The sequence below is a fragment of the Filicampus tigris genome, chromosome 14 (assembly GCF_054856515.1).
Source record: "Filicampus tigris isolate MCC_2025a chromosome 14, RoL_Ftig_1.0, whole genome shotgun sequence".
Lineage (NCBI taxonomy): Eukaryota > Metazoa > Chordata > Actinopteri > Syngnathiformes > Syngnathidae > Filicampus > Filicampus tigris.
In genome coordinates, this window is record NC_141230.1 from 14,083,575 (window position 1) to 14,104,612 (window position 21,038).

Consider the following 21,038-nt stretch of genomic DNA (forward strand, 5'->3'; position numbering starts at 1 on the left):
GTGGACAACAAAATAATGAGGACAAGACCCAACCCCACTCCAATCATTCAGTCAGTCACAAACCATCAGTGAGAAGTGGCCGGGCCATCTGTGTCCACCTGTTGATTGGCATGTCATCACAACAGGAAATGGCCGATATCATTTCAAAACACATCATTACTTTTTAGTTATTGTGATGTGTGATGTTTCAATATATGTATGTTAGTTGCAAAAAGAAAAGAAAATATCTGGCTTCTGTGGTTGGCACTTGACATTTATTTCAGTTACTCCTCTTTAACCTGGTCCATTAGCACCTAACTTTTTTTCAACCCATAGGTGGCACTATTTAATAGCACAGAGAAGCTCGGAACGACGGTGTGATTTCTCCAATATTTTCATCTTCGTCTTCTGCGTAGACTCAAAGGGAGCTTTTAAGGTACATTTCTTAGGCACAACTGCCATGGAGGATTGACGGCATAAAATGTGTCTCAAACTACTTATGAACTACTGCATTCTTAAACCGATACACCATTATTGAGTCAAATAAAATGCCCAGTTCAGCCGTTGGAGGCATTTTGATGCCAGATGAAGCTTCTCGATTCATTTCTTGTTCTTGAATGTTAGATGTATTGTATTACAGTGCCATTTTTTCTTTTATAAAGAAGTGAATCCCCCCAAAATCAATAGAAAATACAAATGATCATCAGCAAGCTCTTCAGAAGCCTGATAACAATCCTGATCATTTAAAACAGGTGCGTTGCAGTAAGGAGCGATGGAAAACACGCCATTTACTGTATGGTATACGTGCAGTTTTTGACCCCAGCGCCACCACGGGGGAACATTTTGAAAAGTGTATCCCTCTTTTTAATTTGTGCTGCATTCTATATTCCGGACATGAGGTAAGTGCCTGGCTCCACTTCACAAAGGACATAATGCAAATTCCAGCTTCATTGTATTCCGCCGATTAAGTTGGTTTTATAGCAAAGCGCCAGCAAACATTCTAGTATAATATCATGGAAAAGTTCATTTCAGTTGTTTAATTCAAAAAGTAAAATTCAAATATAATATAGATTGATTTAACACATTGAAAAACGTTTTTCAGAAGGCCATTTCCTATTTAATTTCTATATGATGAAATATTTACATTGTTTCTGATGGTAAATTTAGGTTTTGTTCAGTTGTAAGCTGTAATCAAAATCGTGGTCCCTCGACATATAAATTTAAATTATTCCACGCTCAAAACTAAAGCACATGTATCACAGACAATCTTTCCTCACTGAAATGAATGGCAATGCCATTAATCCAGTCCAGCGACCTAAAAATAACACCAATTATTTTTGTAATGTGATTTAATTATGTAAAATAGCACTCCATAAATACTTGATAAAACATAGTGATAATACAATTAAATAAAATATAACATTTGATTGTATTGTATTGCATTGAATTCTTACATTGTCTGTTTTCATGAGTTGCTGCACTGTTTGTGTTTAAATATGTGTTGTTTAAAGGATTATAACGCAGCTACATCTATGCTAAATACACAAGGTGTCATCATGACAATGAATTTCATCTGGTAGTGGCAATAAACACTTTGAAGCCTCATTTTTGAAGAATCATTCACGATATGCCAAACTGCTGCTTGTCGTGAAGTGAGATGTGTTCAAGTTGGGTCACTCGTATCTCAGGGCAACACTGTATATAAAAAAAAAATCACACTGTATGTACTGTAATTTCCGCTTTGTGGAGTGAGTTTTTCACGATATTCCAATTTATTGACATGTGCCTGCTTATATATGTATTGAGTACATGTCCCTACCCGGTTCCACATAAAATTTTGATTTAACCCCACAAGGTTCCTGAATTGGTAATAAAACACCCGTACACATACAAATACACACACTTGGCCATGAAGCCCGGGCATTCACTCACTCATTGTGGCACATGATAATGTGGTAAATATTACAGTCAGTGCAGCAGGCTCACATTGCGCATACTGCAGATGGCAGCTATGCACAGCAGTATAGTTTAGTGAGCCTCCATGCATACATACGACCTGTTTAAAGTGATCATTGCATTGCCACTGGCTCATATGTAACACAAGATGGAGGGAGTCGGGTGTGGGGGTTAATGGATGTGTGCAGAGAGCAAGAGGGGGAGGACTAATGTGATGTGTGGACCATAAGCACAGTTGACTCTATCCCCTGGATTTGTTTATGGCCAAACCCAAAAATATCATGCGTCAGCTCATGCTGTATCAAAGGATACATTTGATGACTGACGGAGAGACGTGCCTACCTCTGAAAAAAGTATATCTAATATTATTGTATAATAAAAAAAAGTCCCTAAATGTGTAAAAACAAACAGTTCTTATAAATTAAATGCAAATATATTGTAAGGTTATACAACTGAAGTACCTAACAACAACAAGAACAACAACAACAAAAAAAGAATAAAAAGTTAAAGCCTCTGTAACATTATGCATTATGTTTCAACATGCAATTCAGTGATTCTTTCACATACCACTAGAGGGAGCCCACGTACCACTAGTGTACCACACTTTGAGAATGGGCTATATAGCTGGGCTATAGAGGGACTAAACAAAGAGAAATCAAGGCGCTTTTTGTAATAGGAAGGCTGTGGATTAAACCACGAGAGATGCGCAGGTTGATATGTTGCATGCGGGTTTGCATCAAAGAGGAAAATTAATAAATGAAAGGAATAATTCACACAGAGGAATGCAGGACAGGGTGTGGCGAAATAGGGATGCCGGGGTGATAAAGAGTAATGAAAAAGTGCACGAGTGGGAGGGATCTAAGTGGATGGATGGCTAGTGTGAGTAATAATATGTCGTCGAGAGAGCGGGAGGGAGGAAAGAAGAGAAGGAAAGCGTGGCTGATGTATGATGGCGGTTGCAGGTGGAAGGCTGGTGCAGAAAGCCAGATGAGTGCAAGGAGGAAAAAAAAGTCATGGCAATAAAATGGTGAAAGGACCACAATGTAGGATTACCCTCCCGCCCAAGCGATGACATTAACAAATTCATTGCTTTTTCAAATTCATTGTAAAATACCAACAACTACATTAATGTTTACCAGCAGAACACATGATGCATGAGCAACTTAAGATGTCAGTAGTTGTGATGTCATCGGAACTTGAGGGAAAAAAGTGGCACTTTCACCCTCATCATGCTAACAAATAGCATCGGTGTCGCTGCGTTATGACTTTTATTTTTGCAACGATGGATAGCTGAACACAAACTGTGGAACAACAGATAGATAATATAACAACACTCGCAGGCATGTGTTCTTTATCGTTTGCAAAAAATGACTAGGATTACTGCAGTTTACTGAGTCTGTTGTAAAACTATTTTGTGTACATTTCTGACTGTGTATACAGCTCCAGGTGTGCACAGCAGAAGGCGCAGCAGAACATTGTATATTGAATTGAAGCAAAAAAAACGCAGCAAAAACATTTTAATTGTTAGCATTCTATTTAAAGCGGAAGTCAAACCAAACATATTTATATATTATATAACCAATCACAGCTCAGATTCAGAAAACAGGTCAGCCGTGATTGGTCGTTATGAGCAGTTGTGATGTCATTTTCAGTCGACAGAAGTCAAAATGGCCGCCCCCAGAGATGGCTAAAAACGAGAGCATGCTTAACTCATATTCCACAAACTCAAAATCAATCAGAATGTCGTGTTTCAACTAGTGGGCCTGCTGCGAACATATTATTGAAAAAAATATGTTTGGGTTGACTTCCCCTTTAATCATGCCATTATGTATTTGACTTTACACAGATCTGATCGGTTGGATTGGCAATGCAAAATTGGTGATCGGTTGTAATGTCACAATGTGCCGATCGATCAATAACGTCATTTGGACAAAATAAGACAGCAAACACAATCTCGTTCACTACAGGTGACATACTGTGACGCCTTTGTTAATAATCTATAATCTTTTTTGGGTGTGTGTGTGTGTGGGGGGGGGGGGGGGGGGGGGGCTATTTGTGGGCCGGGACTCTGCGAACAACTGTACTGCCACTGGCTCATATGTAACACAAGATGGAGGGAGTGGGGGCTCCCCAGGAGGAGTATACTGTGTTGACTGTGCAGTTAATAAACAAGTTGTTTACATAGATTGGATCGGTTGGTCCATCTTCTGATTGGATCAGTGATCAGTTATCTTTTTTTTTTTTTTAAACTTCGGTGATTAACTCCAAAATGCTGATTGTGTCAAGCCTATTATGTATATTACGTTAGAAAGTACAACATTATAGAGTGTGTTATTTTCTTATGAAAAACATTAAGACCAGTGTATTCTTTCATTGGCGGACTCTTTTCTCCCTCTCCTCTTAATACCTCTGGTTGAGGTTGCTCCATTCTTTTGGGATAAATGCTGCAACAAAAAGCCAAAGAAAAAGCTGAACACATACTCACAACTCACACACAAGCCATTCCTAGGCTACACTAAAAAAAAAAAAAAAGATAAAAAAAAAAAACAATGTGTATTTTTTTCTCCTGCATCTCAGTCGTTGAGCACACAATGCTTGCCCTGAATAACGGCAAACAAAGTCAGTATGCAAAGTGACAGACTGGTGACGCATAAGTATCTTTCTGCTTAATTAATATTTCCCCAGCCTGTTGTTCAAATCTTGTAGAAATTAAGTTCCGTCAATCTAACACAATGGGACTCATTAGCAGCGAAGGGATAACCACTCCCAATGCAAACACATGCATTCTCAAAAAATTGCACACGGATGGTACTTTCCTTCCACGGTATCATACACCAATGTCATTAAAAATTCAAGGTAAAAAGTTAAATTATATGAAAGCAGTACATTTAGAATTTCCACGTCCACACCTACTGTGAATTGCAAAACCAAGCAAGGCCGACTGAAGGTAGGCATTCTTAATCAGATTGTATTAGCTGCATATTATTTCCAAAAATGATCTTCAGGGCTGTCAAGCTCCAAAACTAAATCAGAATGTCATGAATTTATCTTTTCAAATTATGAAAGCAGTACCCTGAGACTTATTACTTTTCAGTGATTTCCCTCTTTATCAACAGGAATTCTGATATCAGATTGCCTAAGGCAATAATCCACACACCTTTCATCACAGCCTCCTGGCAATAGGCAATCTTTATTATCAGAGCACTCATCCAGAACAGAGCTGAACCTAATATGTGTCTATTTAGGAAATATACATATGAGGCATTGTTGAGGATTGGTCCAATATCTAGCTAATAAATGCTGGGTTGTATTTCACACGAACAAAACATGCTTTTTTTTCTTCCCCCCCCCCCCCCCAAAAATAACAAACTTAACTTATCATCTCACAATATACATCAAATTCATGGCCAAAGATGTACTTCATAAAATGAATCGCTTTCTGTAGGTGTAAAAAGCAGGATTACAGAGGATGACATTCAATGATTTTCATCGGGCTGTGCTGAAATACTTCCTGTTTTTCATTTTTCATTCTTCAATTTTACATCGTTTCAAACTAAATACTTTGTCACCATCTAGTGGTCAACCATGGAATTACACACAACAAAGACAACAGTCAGATCAAAATAGTTATTAACTGTGCAAAAAGAATCCGTAAAATAGCGGGGCACGAACCCAAAACCCACGATGGAGGGAGGTTTGCTATAAAATGGTCTTTATTTAGGCCCAAGCATGAGGCAAAATTCCGATTGGAATCACTTTCTTTAATTTCAAAATAATCATCTTTTGGGGGCTTCAACAGGCCCCAAAACTCAATCTCTTTCCCTGATCGGCACAAAATTGGATGCACATGTCTATTATTGCGGGACACATGAAAAAGTCTGCAGGACCCATGCCTGAAAATGAACAGGAACAAGTTGCTTGATGTTGGGGCCAATTGCAGAGCTTGTTTTGACAAACTCAAATCAAACTCAAATTTAACTACTAGGGAATTCGCACAAATAACACTCTAAAAACAGTTGGGTTAAAAATAACACAATTTGGGGTCAAATATGGGCCGATCTGCTACTTGGGTTAATTTGACCCAACTTTCTGGGTTGTTTTTGCAGAAATCAACCCACAAAATGGCTGGTTCTGTACAAAACAACCCCAAAATGGTGTTGTTTGGCACAAAACAACACAAGTAGGTCGGTCAAATTGAGCCAATTAGTGGATCTGTCCATTTTTGACCCAAAATTGTGTAATTTTCAACCCAACTATTTTTAGAGTGTATCCTAGCGCGGTGTCATCCAAATTCATTGAGCCAAGGTACCATTTTGCATTAGAAAAATCGAACGCCACAATACAAAAATGTTAAAACAAAAAACAGTATGAATACTGAAATAATGCCCATCATGTCTAATTTTTTCAGCAATAAATAATAATCTGACTGATTATCTTTCAAGATACCCTGTTATTGGATCTTTTTTTTGGCTACGCCATCTAATCTGGGTAGAGTTTGGCATCAAAGTAGGATGATCATTCCAAGAATTCACTATAGAGAATGAATTGTGAGGGCCTGTTTATTACTGCTTGCAGATTTGAATAATACTATACTGCCTATATTACTTCTATTGCTTCTATTAACCTCCATTATGGTCAACTTTAATTTCTGATGCTTGTAGTGGTTGACCATAAATTACAAAGAAAAAGTTCTCTCAATACTAGTACATGTGATAATCATATCGACTAATGACTGTTAATATTGAGGAGATTTGAGCCGATATTGTACCACCACACGTTCGGAGTTAGATTTATAGAGCAGGGATGTGATACACCTCACAGGGGGTTGTCTAATATTTTGCTTACCTTTATGAGGGACAACATATTGAATACACTTAATTACAGATAAAATCTGATGGCACCCCTGTCGTCCCAAATGATGACTACGAGCTCTTGTATCCTGTTGGTGGGGCGCTTCAGAGCTGGCAGGGAGTGAGAACGTGTGTGGGGGAGGATTCCCACGACGGGGCCGCTCGCTCGTGCCAACTGCCTGTGAGTAAGCAGCTGCCTCACACGGCGTCCGTGGTTTACCTGTCACTCAGGTCGTCATAGCCATCGCAACCGAGAATCCTGCTGTGTGACACCAGTGCTAACCCCTCATCCACTAATTCACTATCCTGCCCACACTTTTCTATCTATAGAAGAGTTTTGACACATGTTTGTTCACCATCACTTTACGTCTTAGTCTCATGTAGAATTGCATCAGCTTCCAAATAGGATTAGACAATTCATCAAGTTTATTCAGTAGATTTCGTTGTCATGAGGAGTTGTTCACATTTTTTTTTTGCCTTCAGTAAAAACTTAGCTGTAGACAAAGCGCATTTACTAATACACAGGGTTGCCATCTTGGCGATGTTGTTGCTATATTCAGTGACTTTTCCAACCCCCTCAAGCAACTTTTTTTTTTTTTAAAAAAGGTAAATGGCGACTTTATTTCGTGCTAAGAAACAGACAACATGAGCGGAGTCATCTTCACATTGTTTTCCATATGAAAACAAAGGTGGAAGGCAACTGCGGAGCGAAACGTGTTGCAAATTGCCAAAGACATCGTGCCTGTTTATATGGACAAAAGCAGTGATTTATGGACATGTTAGAAACTTTTGACCTGAGGTATGTGCTTTTAAACTTCAAATATTTTGCAGCTATTTACAATTAATCATCCAAGCTGACCTAAAATTTGTCAGTTGCCTGTCACCCATAGTCAGCTGTGATTGTTTCCACTTCCTCCTCCGTTACACTGAACACGATAAGTGGTACACTGTACATTTTAATTGATTGTCCCACGGAGGATTAATCCGATGCTTAGGCCCGTCTGTTTTTGTGGTTTTGTCACACTTTTAAGTGAGGCAAACTGCCGTCGGTGTCTTATCCATTCACACCTGCAGTTTTGATTTAGATCAAATAATGTTGGTGCAAGTCGCTAAAAAAAGAAATGTTGATGATCGTTCCCTGTTTAGAATAGTGTAACTGCCACAAGAAAAAAAAAAACCTCATTATTTTAGTTATAAAAAAAGATGCCATGTGGAAAATGTACATTTTGAGTGATTCTTTGCAAATAGTGGGGTCTTGGAGGGTCTGCCCTTCCATCAGGTATGAAATTAAACAACCACGTAAATTTCAAGTTTAATAACTGCTGCCTCGACGATTTAGCACCTCGGCTGGTTGCAGGGATGCCATTTTCAAGCAACCAAAAGGTAGGCAGAGATGCGGTGTTTGAACAGAATAGCGTTAGTTTTACCAAGGTGGGGGCATATTTTAAATGCTAATGTTTCATGTTAAAGTAGCCATTGATGGTTTATTTGCAGCCTGGATGAAAAGAGGTGACCATCTCATGCTGTGAAGGGAGCTTCCAGAGGTCTTCAATGAGATCACAAAATATGACCAGATTTGTTGCTATTTTTCTTTCTTTCTTTCTTTATTAATATTCACGATGGTGTCGCTAAATATAAGGGCAAAGTCGCTAAGTTGGCAACACTGAGTCACACACATCTGTCGCAACATCCTTGCTCCCTCAGCTACTGTATATTCCACGTTTTCACGATACCGATCTGCCTTTCTAAAAGCAAGCAAAATTAAACGACAGTGTTGCACGTGGATGTTAAGTGTGCTGTAGTTCTTGATTTGTGTGCATGCCTTTGCCACCAGGGGACAGTATAATACAATAATACATAATACACGAAGAAGAGTTACGCAGCTAATTGGTGTAAACTGTAGGATTATTCATCTTTTTTGAAGAAGATAAAGACTGTATGCATATTAGTAGGGCGCATTCAGTTGTTTTGTTAGCCCATCTATAGTGTTTTGCATTGTGCATTAGCATTAAGCTATCAGACTTTCCTAATTCATGTGATTTACATGTAATTCACTTTGTTTATTTTTAAACTACTAGGATTAGCAATAAATAGCTTGAAGCTTGTTGCGAAGTCTGCTGCCACCATTTTGCTCTCTAAAATCTGCTTGCAACTTAAAAGCGCCAAAGTAGCAAAATTGCACCAAGCAACATTTACAGCATGACTTTATCTCAAACCATTTTCAAGATACAACCATTTGAAAATAGTGATATCAAAACTGAATATTTTTATTCAAAAATCTCTGGCGCCTGAGGGGTTAAAACAAAAAAATCAGCAGCCTGACGACTCATCTTGAAAGCTTCATAAGTCGGGCCGCTCGTAAATTGAGGTACCACTGTATGTCTTTTTTAAAATAAGCAATTACAGTCATCACTTTACCCTATAATAACATAGGAAAAAAAGCAGTAATAGCACCTTGGTCATTACCAGAGCAGCATTACTGCAAAATCATCAAGCAGCAATGTGTATGTCAGCAAGTGGTGAGTTTAAATGAAAGACAAATGAAGCCAGAGGATGTGGTGATGAGGATGCTGAAGCTGCTCACATGTTCACCAAGTTCGAATGAGACAGTCAAGCAGAAACAAGTGTGTGTGTCGGGGGGGGGGGGGGGGGCCGTGTTGATGCAGGAAGTCGTTTTCACACACAGCCCCACGCACCAACGCGACGTCCATGCGGCTGTCTGAGTGGCAACTTCAAAGACTCGCTCAGTTTGGTGTGGCTTTTACAAAACGCATCAGTGTGCGAGTTAACGTTGCGGTTTTACGGTACAGACGTCAACGTGATAGCTGACTGAAATAGACTCCGAATGTAAGCACTGAACATCATCCAGAACAGGATGCAGCTCCACATATAAACGCTGGTACATTTAAAGTCTACTCATTTGCTGCTAGAAAAATTTGATAACAGAGGAGTCAAATGATATTTAATTTCAGTGGAAGACAAGTGCTGCGAAATAGAAATATATTCTCAATAGGGTTGAGGTCAGGTATGTTTTTGTCATGGTCAGTAAACCAGTCATCAGCATCTACATAAAGCTAAACAGCAAACATAAGCATGAAGTGTTCTAAAAAGCAAGGGTACCCCAGTTTGATCCTTGAGAGCCCCCATCCAGCCTGTTTTGATGAGCGGGATAGTCATCAGGCTTTTGCAAGCTTGCTAATGAGCTGATCGTTTGAATCGACTGTGTTGGAGGAGGGAGACATCATTTAAGTTGGAACAACTTTAAAATATAAATTATTGACATTTATGGAATGTTAGTTAGAACAACAAATTATTTATTATTATTATATTATTTATTTGTATTCATTATTTTCTTATATGTTTGAAATGAAGCGGGAAAAAAAACCCGTGACATAAATATTGTAATATTCCAATATGCAGGATTTTCCAAATTCACGTTCTTGATCCCAAATTCCTCGACGCTCCTTATACGCCTGCGATTCGTCTGTCTCAGCATGCTGAGGCCACTAGAAATTCAGCAAGCAGCATAAACAGGTGGCTCATCAGATTCCTATCAATGCAGCGGAGGGAGGCAGCTAAACACTAAAACCACAGCTGAAGATGTTTTGCGATGCTGTGCAGAGATACAAACCTCAGGCGTGTGGTTTGACGGGGGCGAGTTTCTGGAGTCTGTTTACTTTGCAGTAAACTGTATTCCTTTAGATGTCTTTTTTTCACAAAACAAGCAAGGTGTGTGTACTGTATTTTGACTTTTCCTCAAATTTGGACCACTTTTGAAAGCAGTCATCACCAGCAGACACTGAATGCGTCTTGAAACAAAATCATGGTTTATCCAATTAGCCTTCTCTCGGTTAAATAATGAAAAAAAAAATGTATAAGGTTTGTCTTGTCCTGCTGACTCACCTCCCCTTTCATTTCCTTTTGATTTTAAGCGCCTGTCACAACCATCAGGTCGGTGGCTGACGTAAAATTCGACAACTAATCTATCAAGTAACACTATCTCGGGCAGTTTGTAAACTCATCGAACATGATCATAAGTAAGCAAGCAAAAGGTGTTGCGCCATAATTTTTTAGCACACGTTGAGTGAAACTACATTAAGCGGCGAGGTCCAGGAAACCGTGGTAACCGAGGTAACCAAAACGGAGGCCATCGCCTTTTCTGCACCTCTTTATGAGTTTACATGTAGAAGATGACAACAACGGAACAGCCAGTCGGAAAACAATCAGGTACTATTGAAGAGATGTGCAACACACAGTAATGATCAAAAACTGTCAATCGGAAACTTGTGTCTTTTCCGTACCGACAATGCTCCCAAGGTTTGCGTCCTTGACATTGGACGTGCACTAAAAACATGGCGCTTGTCAGCAAACTGACTCAGCTGATGAACACGCGTCATGATAATATAATGTACGGTACAATCATATGATAAAGAAAGTAACTAAAGGTCAAAGGTTCAGTGTCAACTGCAAAACAAAATTAACTTACATAACATAACTGCACGTCTACAATCGCCAATTCACGATATCACTGTTAGCTAATTTAATATAGCCTACCCACGAGCTAACTTTACACTGTCACTCACCGACTCCCACGTCACTCACCAAGCCACTCACCTTTTATAGCTACACAAACTCAAAGTCACCGATGCTATAATGTGGAAGGAGAGGATGGCGACCCCAAGTGGACCGAATTAATAATGCAAAAAAAAAAAAATCTGTCCAATAAGTCAATTAATTGAGAAGATATTATAAGGTATATTAACAGCATTTTTTAATCAGAATGTGCTCCTTAATGTAAATGTCTTTACTTTTTTCTGGACATTACATTTTTCAGATATTTGTTTTTAAGTTTGCCCCAAAAAGCTAGCGCAACACAGATTTTACCATGCATTGTGTTTTATAGCTATGACATTTCAGAAAAAAAAATCCGCCTGTTGCTGAACCTAGCCCTTAATTCATAAATCGTACAAAATGTATTACTATGCTACATATTATGTTAGTTTTTATTATTATTATCATTATTATTATTATTACTATTATCATTATTATTAAATTCTGATAGAGGAAAAACAACGGCAGATTCGGAATCAGCGCAAAAAAATCATCTAGAAAAGTTTACTTGCATCTATCTATGCCAGCAACGTATAGTGGCAGGCAGAACAACTAAACATGCTTCCAGTAGCTGGCAGAAAGCTACAGCAAATGTCTGTATCCACCTTTGCCATTCATATAACACTGGTTAAAAATAACTTGAGATCCGAGTGTTGTGAGTCACAAGCATGGTCACAGAACCAAATAAACTCATAAGTCAAAGCACCATGGATTACAACTCAAAGAAGGTGCTGCCGAACTTGCCATCTGATGTTCTGAACATCCTGTGTGCCGTGTGAAGCCGTCCTCCCTCGGAGCTGCTCAACTCCTCCTCTTCCTCTCTGACGAGAAGAGCCGTCAGCTGCACTCATCTAGTCATCTGAAAACAAGAAGAAGTCGTAAGACGAGATGCCGTTGGGCCGCCGGATGGCCGAGCCGCCGCCGCCGCTGCTGCCGATGCTGCCGATGCTGCCGATGCTGTTGCTGCTGCCGGCGGCTTGTCTGGCTCAGAGTGGAGATGGAGACACTGACCTGGGTGAGGCCAACAATGGTTTGATCAATACAACAAGAAACTTGCACTTTATCACTCACACTGTCCGACTTCACCCTTTGATGTTGGGAAAATGAAACAGTTGAAGATGACATAATTAGAAAAATTATTGGAATTTTACTGATGGTGTTGTTATGTTTTCGTAGGTGCAGGTTTGTTTTGATGTTTGAATCTAAATCAAAGTCATCTAAAATATGATAACTTTGTCTCTCTGTTAATTGTCATCATTCACGTTAAGACTTGTTAACCTTGCGCAATTTATGTATGAATATTACATCATGTTGTTCAGTGAGTTTTTATTCATAAATTCCAATAATTTGCAATAAATTATGTTGCGTAACTTTAGATATGGGGATGGTATGCCAATAAAACAAACAAAATAAACCAATTACTCTCCCCTGTCATTAATGGCTCTGATATAATTGTGTCATTTTGCATAAATCTGACATCCCTGTATGAAAGAAAAAATGTCTTTTGAATAAAAGGTGTATTACAATAGGAAAATAACTTTTTTGGGGGGGGGGGGAAAGCTAATATTTTTTTGAGACTCATCATCGGGGTTCCAGACTGCCCCTAAATGCTGGCATTTTGCCCCTAAAATTTGAAACAATGCATGCAACTAAAATGTTCATCTTCTCACGCATGTGTGACCAATAAATCTGCTTGTTTGAATTTTTTAAAATAGTTTCATATTTTTGTTGCTGACAAACTTCTGCTCCACACTTCTGACCGTTTATCAGCAATGAAGTAGTGAAAATGAGTGGAAATGTGAATATTTACTTAGCAAGTCGTTTTGTCGATTTGTGATTTGGGTGCGCCTCTAAATTTTCTACTTGTGCCCCTAAAATTTTATTTTCTCGAGGCCACTGTGATCCTCGGAAAAGAAAGTTCTAGAAAATGGATCTCATCTTTTCCAGATTAAAAGGCGTAATATTAAAAGAAGGAAGTTGTAATTTTGAAGTTCACTTGTTAAAATATGACATTTTTCTCTTGTTAAGCTTCAAATTTAAAATCATAATTAGGATTTTATATTGGAAAAGTACAACTTTATTCTCACAAGATTATAATTTCATTGTTGTTCTTATGAATATTAGGTCTATTTTTAAGGAAAAAAATACGTATGACTGTTCTCAAAACATCTGTCTTCTTAAAAAAAAAAAAGGGAATTTGCTATCATAATATTGCAACTTTTTTCTTTTTGAAAATATGTACATAGCTTACTCATGGAAAAATTACTCTGTGGTAATAATGGGTACCTTCTCCCCTTCTAACTTTATTCAAAGTCTCCTTTCTGCCCATTTTCCAGAGTCCAGAATCAGCTGCACCTCTGACATCACCAGAGTAGAAAGCAGTTTAACCTGCAAACTAACTGCCTGGAGGAGCGAGGACGACGAAGATGAGGATGATGGCGTGGAGTCAATGACCGTGTGGTAAATAAATGTTTTGGACGAAAAGAAAGCCGGTTTGTTACTGACAGTCAGACTCAGAGTTTGTGTTGATGTTTTGGCATCTGTCAATCAACATGATGTACAGCATGTTTTTACTTGTATACAGTCATGGATGATCACCTATTTTTTTTATTTATTTATTGTTATTTTTTTTTACTTCCAGTTTCAAGAACTGGCTAATGAACAAATTAAGATGCCTGACAGGGTCGGGAGATTCGGTCACCTCTGTCGAACTGAAACCCCTGGCCCGTCTCAACCTGACCATCCGCCTGAAGGGGGGCGCCACCATCAGCAAATCAGTCCAACTCACAAAAATCGGTAACATTTCATAAGATCACAATGGAACTGTGAAATGTCTATTTCATACGTGTTTCTTTTTAATTTGAAAATATACTGACACAGTTCCGTGGAAAAACAGCCAGAAATTCTGTACTGGGTTAAAAAAACTGAATTACAAAAACATAGTATTGGTTTAGCATAGTGGTAACAGCAGGGCTCTGATAGAAACCTAAAAGTGAGAAGGAATTAAAAAAAAAAAAATTGAAAAAACAGGGCACCAATTTTTTACTCGTGTGCCCTGTTGATAGACTCCTTACATAAATAATGCATAAAATATGTTATAATATGGAAACGTCACTCAAGAAACATTTTGTGGATGTCTGACTGGTCAATAATCACATTTTATTTGCTATGGGTTTATGATTCTGATGACTCTTCATATGTATTAATGTTTGATTAAATGTTTATGTTGAATGTTTTAATTGGAGAGTGAAAATGATTTATGACCTATATCAAAGTAATTTTTCAAATTTAAATTTGCCCACGTAAGACTTTCAGGTCTTATTTATCTGATTACTGTTTTATTTGTGATCAGTGAATTGCATATGGGTATGATCACTGCGACCGATACTTCATTCAGTGGATCAGTGGATATAAATTAGATAACTTCTAGTGTTTTTAACTTTTTGCACAATTCCCAACTGAACTAAGATTGCACATCAAAACCAAGAGGTTTCCATTAAACTCAAGATTTGATAATGTATTTAATCAAAGAACCACATAAGATATTTAAAGCGACCATGTAAAACTCTCACAAAGCTTATCAAGGGTATATGTTGCTCTTCTTAAAGCAATGTGTCTCTTCACCTCAACTTCAAAACTAAGTTGACTTTCAGATCCTGACTTGGTTGTGTACGGTGTCCTTGCAGTTAAACCTCGAAGCCCTGAGGTGTGGAATGTAACCATTCATCACAAGTCAAATCAGGCTGTGTTTCACATTCGGACTCCTTACCAGAAGGACTTCCTGAAAGTTGAAAATCAGCTTTTTCAACTGGTCATTTGGACCTCCGGCACAAATATGGTAATAGTGGGTTAAGGCGTCCATGTTCAGTATGCAATTATCAACGTAATCCACGTCACACTCTTTTACTGCAGATTCAAAATGTGTCGGCATCAGATACGATGGCCATCGACATGGAACACCTCCATAAAAACTTGAAATATCACGTCAAAGTGCGAGCAATACCCTCAATTTCTTTTAGGGGCAGCTGGAGCGAATGGAGCAACGCGTTGACTTTCTCCATTCCTGATGGTAAGAAAAGCTCCTCCTACTTTTTGCTTTTCGATAAGACAAGGCAAAGCTTTGCAAACAATAACTGCCTTCCATTGAACCTCAGCCCAGGCACAAAGTCGTGAGAGAGAGAAAGTGATGAGGAAGATGATTGTTTGCCTCCTCTCTTTGGTGGTGTTGACTTCCAGCTTCGGGTTCTTCTGGAAAAAAAAGTAGGAATCTCAAAATCCCGGAATGGATCTTCTCTTACTAATAGTTTCACAAATAAACAAATGCTATTTTTCCACAGATTATTTTCTTACGTGTGGCCCAGCATTCCGCAGCCTAAACCTACACTGGTGCACAACTGCAAACCCAATAAAGTGAGTCCACTTGGACAAACACAAAACCTGACAGGTCTTTCCTCGTTTCATGTCCCTTGTTTCCAGAGATGGGCATTCCATCAGAATGACGGTCTGGTCTGTCAGTCAGTCACTGACGGATGCCCGCTTTGTTGACGATTAACGAATTACGGGACACCTTGTAAAAATGACGAACTGACGAATGACAGAAGGGGTTTTTCATCCGTCGGTGTGATGGTCACTAACCACGTCCATCGGGGCCGTCCGTCCGTCAGTCCGTTTCTCTGACAATTTTTTGGGGAGCCGACTGACGGACCGACGGACTTCTGACGGACTTAACTGGCGGACTGTCGGACTGACGTTTTGAAAGCTGGTGCGGGGCTTTCTTTGTGGTTTTCATTTCTTTCTCAGGGCATTGAATCGATCGCTCTGGTTGTCTTAGAAGACGGTTTGCCTCTCATCCGAGAAGGCTTCATCAGTTCATCAAGCAAGGCTTGGTTAGGACTGACCAGCCTGAGTTGACAGAATGTGAGAAAAGTTAAGCGACACCATCAGAACATGACAGCCTGGGAAGGAACGTTCTGGCATCTATGGTAGACCGATGGCTGAACTATGGGGCGCCTTTCAGCCTCAGGGATTTAGCATAGCCGTCCCTCCCATGGCCTGTCAGATATTTTGAGAGACCTTAGTAAAACCAGGGAAAACAAATCCTCTTGCACAAACATTTCAGGCAAGATGGGTTGCCATGGCCGCCAGGAGTATGCAGTAGTGCTAATGTGGTCTGAGTGGTGAAAAAATGCATGGATGTTTCTGGAACTGTAACACTGAAGTCCTTATTTATTTGACATGCAACCTGAATCACAGTCTTTGTCACTTTTGGTTTTCAGGTTGCCCATCTATTCAACATAAAACCAGAGGAGTTCAGTACACTTAAAATTTACCCAGCGGTGGAAACAGTCGCCCGGGAAAGAGTCCTCGCTATCGATAGTGCTGCCAACGATCTTACACTGGCCAATTACTCCCATTCCACGCAAAACTCCGATTGCAGCACCAGAACGGAAGAAGTGGAGCTTTCTATCTCGCGCAACAGCAGCTGCTCCGATGGAGACCACAGTCTTCAGAGCGACAGTTCACCGCTTGTGGCGAGTGCTACACCAGGTCCAGGAGACTCGACCTCTCGTGTGTTAGGAGCCCATCAAAAGGAGGAGGATTACGTCACAATGTCCAGTTTCTTCCAGGTCAAGTAGGACAAAGGTGAAGGAACTACAATCTGTCAAACCTCCAAATGTACACCGTCTTCAAGTAAGACAGAAAGGAGGTTGCTTATAAGAGGAAGTTGTCTTTGGTGTATCAGCACATAAAGATTAACTGAGTTTTTTGTCACCACCATCAGCTTGACATTTGTCACAAGTAATTCCACAGCCATGGCATCAATCCATGTGATGCTTTCTAGGCAATGTGCACTGCAACTTTGTGGGACTGGAAATAACCTTTGCCATAGTTAAATCTAAGGAGGTTTTTTTGACTTTGTTTTGGCTGGATTTATACTGCAGGTCTACAGTATGTGCCCAATTTGAAAGTGGTGCCTACCATATTTTTCCAGATTATAAATGAGAGTATAAATCACACCTGCCAAAAAACGCCCCATGAAGAAGAGAAAAACACATACAGAACGTCGCTCCGGAGTATAAGTCACATTTTGGGGGAAAAGGAATTTCACAAAAACCGAGATCAAGAACAGGAGAGCTGGGACTGGCACACACAGTTGGATCCGAAACATCTGCTTCTAACTACCGAATTTTCTTTCTTTTGAGTTTGAAATGGCTAACCTTTACTACTTTGTAGAATCCTGTGTCGCATTGTGGCCAAAGGTAAAATCCTGGTTGGTCATTGTACGTTTTGGTGCTGTTAATAGTAAATCATCATAGATGCTTGCTAAAGAAGGTGGTGGTAATGCCACAAGGATTTACTATTAACCAAAAGGCGCAACCGACCAGGCTTCTATCTTTGGCCACAATGCGATGCGGGATTATGGTTAAGGTGACCCATTTCAAAATCAAATTTTAATACAGTATATACAAGTCTTAGCTGAGTATAAGTTGCAGGACCAGCCAAACTGGTCCCGCTAAAAGGGAAAAAAGTGTGACTTCGGGTTAATTTTTAGAGATCACTTGAAACAACTTTACATGCACAGAGGTCCAAAATGGCATTCATACAACTACACAATTGTGAAATATAAATAATAATGTATATAATTAATGTACATGGCGTACATTTCGTTGGTTAACTCTTCGCCCCATTTGTTTAAATGTATGTAGCATTCACATTACTCCACTGGCTGTCATCAGCAATTATTTTGCATACTCAATTCTCTATGCATCTCTACTGTAGCATATTCAAACCATATTTAATGTTTTGCTGTCGTCAAGTCTGACCACAGGTCTTTATTTATGTTGCTTGTCAGAAGTGTACCGGTACATGTATATGTCATTTAAATACACAGATCAATGACATCATTGAGGATCCGTTTTATCCACATTTGAGGATATTGAAAATAATTAAGATAACGAACAATCACGGCTCCACGGAAGTGGAGTCATTATTGGCCGTTACCTGAGCCCTGAGCAACTGTGATGTCATTTTCAGTTGAAAGAAAGTGGCAAAAAGGCTGCCCCCTGAGATGGCTAAAAAAGTGCCTAAAAAGAAATGTCATTCTTCAATGTGTTTCTGACGTTTTGATACTATACAGATAGTATGTTCTTGTTCTTTTTTTTTTAAACATACGGTAATTCTCACTTACAGTATGTGTTGAAGTGTGACTCTGTAGCCGGGAGAGATGACATGAGGCATTGATAGCCTTTGTGAGGTGAGCCCCTTTTGGATGTTTGCAAAGCTGCTATTTTCTGGAGGTATTTCAGCATGTTTCTTCATGCTTCATTATTGTTATTATTCTTATTCATGGGACAGGATGTGGACATATGGAACAGGATGTGTTGCGGCAGCACTCGCATTTGCTCAAAGCTGCAAATTTTACCTCGTGTTGATGCGGCTATAAACATCTTCTTCATTCATTCCTTCAATCATTCTATGACATTTTGCTGCTGATGATATCGCGTATCCAACTGGTTTTATGGCAATAAATATTTGTCGTTAGTTTAGTTATTTGTTTGGTGTGTAAATCTGCCTCTGTGGTTATGAAAATTGGCTTTTTTGGGTTTGATTTCGTCTAAAGGATTAAAAAAATATCAAGATAAAACAAATAATGTAAATGGGTGGCTAAAATGGACTGCAAGCTTTACTAATGGGTAGGTGTCACTTAGCAGCCATTCAGTAGGTACAATAATGAAAGCATTAAGGTAAGAAACAATCAATTATTATTATTTGTCTTTTCTGTAATAAATGTATTAAAGATATAAAAATAAATCCACTCCAACCAAGGCTTCAGATCCTTTGTCACTTTGTGTTTGACTTGACATGATATACTTGATATACTACAGAATTATGACCACACACATGAAACTGTATCAAACGTTGTGCTTTTCCGAAGATAATAGTGTTCATCTTTTATTGACGCTTTCGGAAAAATATCACTTGAACAATTCGTTGTTGAACTGTACTGCATCACAATGAAAGCTGTTCCTGTGTGGTTACTTCAATTGGTTGTATGAGAGAATGGAAAAATATTAGATATTAGGCTCTCAGTAGTGCATTATCCTACAATAACGATAATAATAATAATAACATTAACAGTCTTAATGCGGCAGAGTTTGTCTGTGGAAACATTAGTGTGCTCTCTGACGTCTGTCACCAAGAAATACAGTGAATCTCAGAAATTACTGGATGATTCATTTTACCGGTACTTTTTGTTTCATTCATCGTTGTGTGTGAGCATGTTTTCTGTGTGTTTGTTATCAAAACACACTAACATCTGTACATCTCAAGAATTCTCTCATCTCTAATCCTCAAGAGCCACAGATAAAAAAAAAATAGTGAAAAACAAATGCAGGTATTGCCTTGCTCTATTTGATTGGTCAAATGGAGTCAAAACAGTTACTGTACATTAAATTGGTGACAGAGTCATGTGAAGCAAGTCTCTCTGATTAACCAAAATACATCGCTCAAGCTACAAAATAAACACTTGTAGCTAAAAATAAAGCAGTGGCGGTATAGCTTTCCCAATGTGTGTTTATTACCCTGGAGCAGTAGTAGTTGTGTGTTTTTTGCACACTTGTTATGAGAGTTTTTGACTATGAGTAAGGTTATTTTTATGGTAATGTAAAACTAGTAATTGTGAACATTCTGCATCATGAGGATCAAATGAGAAAAATCACTGTACACAAATTGACCTATGATTCTGTCAGGACTGAGATTCAAAAAACGAACACGTGAATATACCCCATTCCCCTCTAAAGTCAAACCACCAATGTGTATCAGGTCATTTTTAGGGGCGGGGGTGTTTGATTTTGTCACCCCAGCAATGCTGTCCTGTGCAGCCATACATGTCGCACATGCCAAAAAGATAACGCAAATCCATTCATCCATTTTCTATAAGCTAAAAAAAATCCTTTACAAGAAAATGTTCTACGCAAGCCCACTAGTTGAAACAAGGCATTCTGATTAATGTTGCGTTCGTGCAATATGAGTTACGCAGCAAAGTCCACCTGTTTTTTTCCATCTTAGGCGACGGCCATTTTGTTGCCACTTTCTGTCGACTGAAAATGACATCACAGTTGCTCAGGGCTCAGGTAACGACCAATCATGGCTCAGTTTCAGAAAACAGGTAAGCCGTGATCGGTCGTTAACTAAGCCCTGAGCAACTGTGATGTCATTTTCAGATTTTGCTGCTTAACCACAGCAGCAAAATTTCACAAATGCGATATTAATCAAAATGGTGTGTTTGGACTGAACGCACATTCATATTATTGCAAAGAAAAAAATTCGGTTTACTTCATCTTTAAGACAACTACAAATTATCCAAAAGATATTTAACGGGGAAGTCAACCAAAAACATATTTTTCCAGAATATGTTCTATGCAGGCCCACTAGTCTAAACATGGCATTCTGATTAATATTGAATTTGTGTAATATGTGAAATCCACCCATTTTTAGCTAGCTCAGGGGACGGCCATTTTGACACTTCTGTCGACTGAAGATGACATCAAAGTTGCTCAGGGCTCAGAAAAAAACCCCAATCATGGCTCACCTGTTTTCTGAAGCTGAGCCAAGATTGGTCATTATCTGAGCCCTGAGCAA

General features: G+C 39.0%; 1 protein-coding gene across 1 annotated transcript; it reads left to right on the forward strand.

Moving 5' to 3' along the window:
- The first annotated feature begins 775 nt into the window (after positions 1 to 775).
- On the forward strand, positions 776 to 19,231 carry il7r (interleukin 7 receptor). The gene is made up of 9 exons (XM_086052546.1): positions 776 to 878; positions 12,229 to 12,411; positions 13,733 to 13,856; positions 14,038 to 14,192; positions 15,083 to 15,234; positions 15,309 to 15,465; positions 15,551 to 15,656; positions 15,734 to 15,806; positions 16,673 to 19,231. Exons 2-9 carry the CDS (start codon positions 12,285 to 12,287, stop codon positions 17,030 to 17,032), a joined length of 1,254 nt encoding a protein of 417 aa, XP_085908672.1. The 5' UTR covers positions 776 to 878; positions 12,229 to 12,284; the 3' UTR covers positions 17,033 to 19,231.
- The last annotated feature ends 1,807 nt before the right edge of the window (positions 19,232 to 21,038 follow it).

Coding starts and splice junctions, on each gene's coding strand:
- il7r (XM_086052546.1), top strand. CDS start 12,285: ATGCCGTTGGGCCGCCGGATGGCCGAGCCGCCGCCGCCGCTGCTGCCG. Junction 13,857..14,037: donor GTGGAGTCAATGACCGTGTG/GTAAATAAATGT, acceptor TTTTACTTCCAG/TTTCAAGAACTGGCTAATGA. Junction 15,466..15,550: donor GACTTTCTCCATTCCTGATG/GTAAGAAAAGCT, acceptor ATTGAACCTCAG/CCCAGGCACAAAGTCGTGAG.